Raw genomic sequence first — 10000 nt, forward strand, 5'->3', positions numbered from 1 at the left:
GTTGCAAGTCCTAATAGAATATCTACGCTCTCCCCTTTGATCCTATTTTTGTACCACCCACATAAAAAGGTTCTCACAAGGACAAGTTAAGCGACATATGAAAAAGGCAGTATTGCGGTTTATGAAATCCTTAATATTAAATGTTCTCTTGGTTCTAAAGTCAATACAAGTGTTTGTTTGTAAGACATTATCACAATGGTGACAATGCAGACACCTGTTACACACATGTAGGTCTCCTATGCACCAACTTATCTCGAGGGTTGGAGCACGTCTGTACGAGACACAGGGGGGGTTCAGGGAACACCTGTCTGAGGGGAGGATCACTCAATCATTGCTTTGATGATAGGTTTGTCCAGCAACAGTGCTACTGTATATATCGAGTCACAAAAAGGTGCTACTGGGCAGCACCTCTGATGTTTTGTCCTGTATAAATAAAGGCTGGACCCGTAGCACCTTTGTTATGCAGTGATGAAAAAACCTGTTGGCTTTTCAGTGATGCAGCCGTGCCATAATAAATGCTTTTAACTAGGGATGTCCGATATTATCGGCCTACCGATATTGGCATAAAAATATGATATCGGAAAATATCTGTATCGGTTTTAAAAAAAAACATTTTATTATTATTATTTACAAATAATTTACATTTATTTAACCTTTATTTACCCAGGCAAGCAAGTAAGAACAAATTCTTATTTTATTTATTGTCAAAGTATGCATAATGTTGTGTTAATTACACGACAAGAGATATGTAATGTTAATTACCTGAAATTATTCAGTTTTTTGGGGGGGGGGGGGGGGGGACCCTGCATATATCGGTATTGGTTGATATCGGTTGATATCGGTATCGGAAATTAAGAGTTGGACAATATCGGTATATCTGTATCGGTGAAAAAGCCAATATCGAACATCCCTACTTTTAACCCTTTCACTACCACACTACCAAAGGGTTAACCCTTTCACAGCGACAATACAGAAGGGTTAACCCTTTCACTGACACACAACAAATGGTTAACCCCGTCCAACCTCACTGTAGTGGGAAAAAAGTACGTAAAACGAAGATGATGATGACAACCACACTACAGAAGGTTAACCGTCTGTAGTGTGGTAGTGAAAGGGTTAAACTCATCTCTCCTTTCTTCCTCCCCTGAGAGCCTAGGATCCTACTTCTTGTTCATATCATTGTTTTATAGTAAATATATATATATATATATAATAAATAACCGAATAAAGATAGAAATGTGATGAAAATCCACCATGAAATAGAATTCACATATTTGTGTAATGTAGTATAGCTCAGTATCGATTTATAAACATGAACAAGTCTCTCCTTCGAGATGAACTCAAAAGAGACGGGACAATGTCGTCAAGAGAATGTAGACAGTGAATAGTGGAACACCTCCTTAGACACTATGACAGTAACCGTGCCATCATGGAACACAATGAACATCATCTCCTCAAATTCAAATTCAAAATATCTGAAAAGCGTTTTGCATGAGAAAGTGGACATATCCAATATGTTTGAGAAATAACTGTGAATTCATCATTAATGCCAATGATGAGTTTTCTCGTTTTTCTATACTATACTATACTATACTCGTATTCAAAACGGTATAAAGCGGAAATGTACCAATGAAAAAACTATCCGTTTTGTACATGTTGACTGCAAGCAAGTCATTGATAAGGTATTAGACCCATAGCCATAATTTAAGATATAGTTTAAGCCTTCGCAAATGTCCCCGACCTCCCATTGACTTCAGTGCTGGCACTCTAACCCATATAGGGGCGTGGCACTCAATGTGTTAACAGCAGTTTACATTTTTTTTTTTTAAGAAAATAACTACATTTACTGGCTATGACCACATCTGACCACTAACTCTGTGTGGAGTAGAGCCTTGTGTTGCAACTCTATTCAACAGTTTAGCACATGACAACTCACTCAGTCTGACCACACAGTAATGCACTGCGATCCAACTAGTGACATCACATGGAAATACAGAGTCGACACCGCGGCCACAGACGGACAGAACCCTATAATCACACCAGCTCTGCATACAGTACACACACACACACACACACACACACACACACACACACACACACACGCACGCACGCACACACACACACACACACACACACACACACACACACACACACACACACACACACGCACGCACACACACACACACACACACACACACACACGCACGCACGCACGCACGCACGCACGCACGCACGCACGCACGCACGCACCATAAATAACTACATTTACGTGCACAATTGTCCAACAGCCCTGGCCTATTTTATTTTATAATTATATTATATTGTACTTTTATTTTATTCAACCTTAATTGTCTGTCTGTTAATGTTGCAGCAAACGACCAAAACAAATTCCTTGTATGTGCAAACTACTAGGCAATAAAGACCTTTCTGATTCTGAATGTAGAACACATTGAAAAGTAAACAAAGTTCCATGGGTCTGACGTGTCAGGCTATGTGCAATGGACCTGTCTCAAACCCTGCCCCTTTTCTTGATCCTCCAATCACAACTGTCGCTTACCTCGGACAAACTTGGTTTGTCCGAGGTAAGCGACAGTTGTGATTGGAGGATCAAGAAAAGAGGGCAGGGTTTGAGATAGGTCTATCCAACACCAGTGTCCCTTATAGCAAGATAATCCTTGGTGATTAGAGGTCATTTAACAGTCCTCCAAAACGCTAGCCTATAGACACTGATACCACAGTTCATCATAAACAGAAGAATCTCAGCCAGCTCACATCTAATTCAACGCAACATGTGACCAATTATGATCCTCTCTAGTACCTTATATAGCACTCTCTGAAGTAGACTATGCTGAGATATTCTCTTTGGAGACATTTGGTTTCAAAATAAACCATGGATAAAGGTTTAATTGAAATGTTTCTGATTAAGTTGTGAGGGGCCATGTAGGGGCCAACATGAATTAGTGATGGTAAACTACTAGTTGAATTTATATTAGTAATCTATACATGGAATAGCCTATAAACAAAAAACTACTGTACATTTAATAAGACATTCAAATTATTTATTTTCCAGCACCTCATTCTTCCCTTGCAACGGGTGCTGCAATTAGAAACTGGCCCCGGTAAATGTCCAAACGCCCCCCCCCCCCCCCCCCCCCCCCCAACCCCCCCAACCCCCTCCAATGTACAGTTTCTTCCCCTTCGAATGTATATATTTTTTTTATGATCTCTTTTTCTTAAACAGTACTGTATGTCGTGTATGTCATAAATGTCTTGATGAATTGAAAATGGGGGACCCTGATGTAAACAAGACAAACGAATTCTGGTCTGCATCCTCTTCTTAGCAGTTGTGTGTATTGAGCCGTACTGTATTGTACCCATTCTGCAATCTGTTAATAAAAGTTTCAATAAATCAATCAAGCCTTGTTTTTGGGGGGTAACACACAGCGCATGTTAAATAGATTGTTTCCTTCCCTGCCGGGCTGCCCCACACCTACTGTATATATAAAATACAAACTACAGGCAGTACAGTACATTAGGCAGGCAGTGTTCCGGGCTCCAAAAAGCACACCTTGTGACATCACCATGGGCAGTAATTCTGAACAGCTTGTTTAGGCTTGTTGACATCAAACCTAAACGGCAAGGAGGATATATGCTGTTTTCCCATGTGCCTAGATGTCCCATGTTTCAGATGTATGCCCAATCTATACAGAGACTCTAATATGTCCCCATAACAACTCATCTATATTTGGCCTCGACTACAAAATTCTATGAATTTCCTCGGGTTCAATTGTTGAACTTTGTGTAATCAACTGAAAGTCACCCATGACTGGCTCGTCAACAGACAAACAACCCTTGTATATGTGTGTGTGCGTGTGTGTTGTTATGTAACCATGTACACAAGTCTAGCTGAATAATCTTTTCTCTGAATAAAGAAGCTATGACTGCATGTGTGGGAGGATTCCCTCTAACACTGTACACAGCAACCATCAGCATCGCCATGTTATCAAAGAGATGCATTGGTGGCACTGGGGCCTCAAACCTGTGTGTGTGTGTGTGTGTGTGTGTGTGTGTGTGTGTGTGTGTGTGTGTGTGTGTGTGTGTGTGTGTGTGTGTGTGTGTGTGTGTGTGTGTGTGTGTGTGTGTGTGTGTGTGTGTGTGTGTGTGTGTGTGTGTGTGTGCGTGCGTGCGTGTGTGTGTGTGTGTGTGACTCACAGGGATGCTCTACATTAGTTATGGTTCCCACAGCAGCAGTAGCCCCACAGCGCTGACACAAACTGTTATATGGCTGGATGACTGATGTGTGTCTCTCTCTCTCTCTCCATCTGTCTGTCTCTCTGTCACTCTCAATCTATATGTTTCTCTCTCTCTCTCTCTCTCTCTCTCTCTCTCTCTCTCTCTCTCTCTCTCTCTCTCTCTCTCTCTCTCATAAAGACAGATAACATTAGATCGAAACAGACAATGGAGATTTCCCTCCAGGTGTTACATTATTTATCTCAATTTCTCAGTCTCTCAAAACGATCACTGGGATTAAATAAGCAAAGGCTGTGGGACTGAGGGAGGGAGAGAGACCAGGACAAAATCTTATTGCACAGACACACAGACACACACAAGCACGCACACCCACACACACATGACACCAGACACCAGTTATCTTTCTCCACACACCATCCTAATCGTCATTGTTAGAGAGCGCTCACCAAACACTGACCTGTCATCATATCACAACAGCTGTTTGACCAGCTCTCATTAACTGTGGAATGAGGCCACGAAACACACACACACACACACACACACACACACACACACACACACACACACACACACACACACACACACACACACACACACACACACACACACACACACACACACACACACACACACACACACACACACACACACACACACACACACACACACACACACACACAGGCAACAGCTGCAGATCAATTCGGATAAATCCAATTAGAGCCACTGACTTGCAATCACGAGTCAAATCCCATTGTAATGGTGACACAACAGGCTATAGGGTGGAACACCTACTACTGTTTAATGTTAGTTTCATTAATAGGGCAGGGGCTCTGGTGGAACACCTACTACTGTTTAATGTTAGTTTCATTAATAGGGTAGGGGCTCTGGTGGAACACCTACTACTGTTTAATGTTAGTTTCATTAATAGGGTAGGGGCTCTGGTGGAACACCTACTACTGTTTAATGTTAGTTTCATTAATAGGGTAGGGGCTCTGGTGGAACACCTACTACTGTTTAATGTTAGTTTCATTAATAGGGTAGGGGCTCTGGTTGAAACCTACTACTGTTTAATGTTAGTTTCATTAATAGGGCAGGGGCTCTGGTGGAACACCTACTACTGTTTAATGTTAGTTTCATTAATAGGGTAGAGGCTTTGCTTGAATCATAAAGTACTACTGTTTAATGTTAGTTTCATTAATAGGGTAGAGGCTTTGCTTGAATCATAAAGTACTACTGTTTAATGTTAGTTTCATTAATAGGGTAGAGGCTTTGCTTGAATCATAAAGTACTACTGTTTAATGTTAGTTTCATTAATAGGGTAGAGGCTTTGCTTGAATCATAAAGTACTACTGTTTAATGTTGACCAGCAGCTCTATATGTCACTCTGTTGGTTGGTTGTCGGTCCACAAAAAATCCTTCACAGGTTTCACCCTAGGAGGCTGAAATTTGGCATGGAGGTCAAGTGTATGTATGTGTGTGTGCGCATGTGTGTTTGTGTGTGTGTGTGTGTGTGTGTGTGTGTGTGTGTGTGTGTGTGTGTGTGTGTGTGTGTGTGTCAGTGCATGTGAGCGGATCGGAGCGCGAGCGGCGCGGGGCGCGGAGCGGCCGGTTTTGACGTGAGCGAGGAGTGGGTTTTAAAATGAGTCGGCGCGACGTCCGGAGCGAGAGTTCTCCTCCGCTCCAATCCACTCCAGGCCGCTCACAGTGGTTTAACACTGATGTAATATATACATGCAGTACAATGCCAAAGCAACAGATGGCGATGTACAAACATGAAGGCCATTTTCAACCAATGAGAAGGGTGAACCTGTGATAGGCTGTTCGTTCAGGCTTTGTCACTGTAGAGACGCCCACACTCAATCCAGTTAGAAAAAGTATCGACGCCATTGTTGTTGACGTTAGCTTACATGCTAACGTTAATGGCAGCGACCATAGCATTGTGGCTCGGCTAGCCTATCATCGCTTAATAGAGATAGTGAATGGATAAACAACGTTATTTAACATTGCAGAATGGCTACAATTACAATGCGGCTCAATACAAACAATTGTTAAGGGGCCCAGGGGGTGTAGACTGTTGTAGTTTGAGCTCATTTACACCATGCTCCAAAAAAAGAAGAAAAAAAACTGCCGAGCGATCTGGCGCGGGAAGCGGGGAGCGCTCGATTCAAGGTGAGCGGGGAGCGAGCGGAGAGCGACTTGGGGGCGGGGTCAACATGAGTGATTAGCGGAGCGGACCAAGCTTTAAAGAGCGAAGAGCGGATTTCTCGGCCGCGCCGATCCGCTCACGTGGTCTGGTGTGTGTGTGTGTGTGTGTGTGTGTGTGTGTGTGTGTGTGTGTGTGTGTGTGTGTGTGTGTGTGAAAGTGTGAAAGTGTGAAAGTGTATGAAAGTGTGTGTGTGCGTTCGGCCAATTGGCTAAAGGGGGGGTGTGGAAAAGGGTGTGGCCTTTGGTTGGAGCTATTAGGAATTTGCACTTGTTTATCCTCAATTAGCTTGAAGAATAAAACCCTCGATCACATTCAATTTGACAGTGATCTCATAAACTGTCTACATGAAAACCCCTTCATATTGAGAATAATATGTTTTTAAACTTGTAAGCCAGCAGATAAAAAAAAACTCTATCTATTAGATCTACATAACTGATGAACATCAAACTCTTGGTTTTTATACTTGTGACAAAGGAAGGAACAAAGGAAGCGTTGAGAAGGAGAAACAGAGTGTTGTTCTTTGATGGGAAGAGTTCTGGTTTTGTTCAGCAGCCTGTCAGGACTCTAGACTACAGACCCATGTCAGCTTCCCTCGTCTCTGACGTCGAGCACAACAACTAGCACGCCCTCTGTGCAACCCCAGGCGTAGACTATTATACCGTCTGTATGTTCTAGTAATACAACAGTTTAAACGCTTTTTCTCAGGGGACCCACAGGTCAATAATAATAACTCATATTGCGGTCCAGAACTGATTTCGCAGGGCCAAACTAATTTCCAGTATACTTTACTAAGCCGTTCTAGTCAGTGGTTATTATTTCAGCCAGCCATACTTTGCATGGCCACTTAAAAGCTTTGGTATTAACATAACAGCCATTCGATTTGACTACAAATATCTTCAGAATCATTTTGGGACCCTTTTTTTTTTCGTCTTCTCACGACCCACATGAACCCAATCTCTGCCTGGCAGCCCAGAGAGTTGCTGCTTAGCTGTAAACCACTTCTAGCGTAAACGTGTATTTTTAGTGTTATGCATAATAAATGCGCGTGGGTTAAGCCTGGGGAGGGAAACCATTATCTCTAGAGAGGAAAAATTGGTCTGGAATTCGATGTTATCTTTTTCCGTAGCTCAGAACCTCTGTGGTAGAATCAAAACATGTTTCCCCGTTCATTTAGATTTACATTTACATTTAGTCATTTAGCTGACGCTTTTATCCAAAGCGACTTACAAGTTCTGTATGACAAGTCATCAGGAAGGATGCAACTCTATCAGCTGAGTAACAATGCTCATCAAAGTGTTGAGTGCTACAGTGTAGGTTAGTTTATTAGGACAAGTGCATGACAGTAAGGTTAGTTAGGGTTAGATATCTTTTTATTTAATTTTTTTATTTCAGATAATGGTTGAAGAAGTGCGTCTTTAGTCGACGGCGAAAGATTGGACAGGTTTCGGCTGTCCTAACTGTGGTGGGCAGTTCATTCCACCATTGTGGGGCAAGGACTGAGAATAGGCGGCTTCTCTTTGATGACCCTCCCGGAGCTTGGATAGGAGTGGGTCTGAGACAGCCAGAAGATGCAGAGCGTAGGGTCTTGAGGGTGTGTAGTTAGAGACCATTGACCGGAGGTAGGCGGGAGCGGTTCCCTTTGCTGCACGGTATGCCAGGTCGAGGGCCTTGAAGCGGATACGTGCAGCAATGGGGAGCCAGTGCAGGTCCCTAACATATGTGTTTTTCTCAGGAGAGACACATACAGTATACAACACAGCTGGAGGAGACACTATGTAGCATTGAGACAATTCAACAGGAAACTGTCACTGGGAAAGCTACAACAACAGCAGACCGAACCCAATCCAGTGTCGTAAAAAATTAAGCCGACTTTTGTCGGTACTAATGATGGCGGACTTTGACCTTTGACCCTAATCACTCAGGTGTTCTGTGTCAGACTCGTTGTGAAAGCGAACGCGGTATAGGTGATGTGTAACAGGAAGTCAGCCAGATAAACATCTCGTTGGAATGTTGTCAATGAAACACTCTGCTGAACTCTCTGGCCCCGCCCCCTTCACTTACTCCTCTACTGAACTCTCTGGCCCCGCCCCCTTCACTCACTCCTCTACTGAACTCTCTGGCCCCGCCCCCTTCACTTACTCCTCTACTGAACTCTCTGGCACCGCCCCCTTCACTCACTCCTCCTCTGAACTCTCTGGCACCGCCCCCTTCACTCACTCCTCTACTGAACTCTCTGGCACCGCCCCCTTCACTCACTCCTCCTCTGAACTCTCTGGCACCGCCCCCTTCACTCACTCCTCCTCTGAACTCTCTGGCACCGCCCCCTTCACTCACTCCTCTACTGAACTCTCTGGCACCGCCCCCTTCACTCACTCCTCTACTGAACTCTCTGGCACCGCCCCCTTCACTCACTCCTCTGCTGAACTCTCTGGCCCCGCCCCCTTCACTCACTCCTCTACTGAACTCTCTGGCACCGCCCCCTTCACTCTGCTGAACTCTCTGGCCCCGCCCCCTTCACTCTGCTGAACTCTCTGGCCCCGCCCCCTTCACTCACTCCTCCGCTGAACTCTCTGGCACCGCCCCCTTCACTCACTCTGCTGAACTCTCTGGCACCGCCCCCTTCACTCTCTCCTCCTCTGAACTCTCTGGCCCCGCCCCCTTCACTCACTCCTCCTCTGAACTCTCTGGCACCGCCCCCTTCACTCACTCCTCTACTGAACTCTCTGGCCCCGCCCCCTTCACTCACTCCTATGCTGAACTCTCTGGCCCCGCCCCCTTCACTCACTCCTATGCTGAACTCTCTGGCCCCGCCCCCTTCACTCACTCCTATGCTGAACTCTCTGGCCCCGCCCCCTTCACTCACTCCTCCGCTGAACTCTCTGGCCCCGCCCCCTTCACTCACTCCTATGCTGAACTCTCTGGCTCCGCCCCCTTCACTCACTCCTCTACTGAACTCTCTGGCCCCGCCCCCTTCACTCACTCCTCTACTGAACTCTCTGGCCCCGCCCCCTTCACTCACTCCTCTACTGAACTCTCTGGCCCCGCCCCCTTCACTCACTCCTATGCTGAACTCTCTGGCCCCGCCCCCTTCACTCACTCCTCTACTGAACTCTCTGGCACCGCCCCCTTCACTCTGCTGAACTCTCTGGCCCCGCCCCCTTCACTCACTCCTCTGCTGAACTCTCTGGCTCCGCCCCCTTCACTCACTCCTATGCTGAACTCTCTGGCCCCGCCCCCTTCACTCACTCCTATGCTGAACTCTCTGGCCCCGCCCCCTTCACTCACTCCTATGCTGAACTCTCTGGCCCCGCCCCCTTCACTCACTCCTCCGCTGAACTCTCTGGCTCCGCCCCCTTCACTCACTCCTACGCTGAACTCTCTGGCCCCGCCCCCTTCACTCACTCCTCCTCTGAACTCTCTGGCCCCGCCCCCTTCACTCTCTGGCACCGCCCCCTTCACTCACTCCTCCTCTGAACTCTCTGGCCCCGCCCCCTTCACTCTCTGGCACCGCCCCCTTCACTTACTCCTCTGCTGAACTCTCTG

The 10000-nt window shown here is 45.6% G+C and overlaps 1 protein-coding gene across 1 annotated transcript in view; it reads right to left on the reverse strand.

The window, feature by feature from the left end:
* ppfibp2b (PPFIA binding protein 2b) overlaps window positions 1-10000 on the reverse strand; it is a 242077-nt gene that overhangs the window by 44494 nt on the left and 187583 nt on the right. The window contains exon 6 of the mRNA XM_084315553.1: window positions 8976-9602. Coding sequence (XP_084171679.1) covers window positions 8976-9602 — 627 coding nt within the window. The remainder of the gene's footprint in view (window positions 1-8975; window positions 9603-10000) is intronic.

This window comes from Notolepis coatsorum, assembly GCF_963971535.1.
Source record: "Notolepis coatsorum genome assembly, chromosome: 6".
NCBI classification, from domain to species: Eukaryota; Metazoa; Chordata; class Actinopteri; order Aulopiformes; family Paralepididae; genus Notolepis; species Notolepis coatsorum.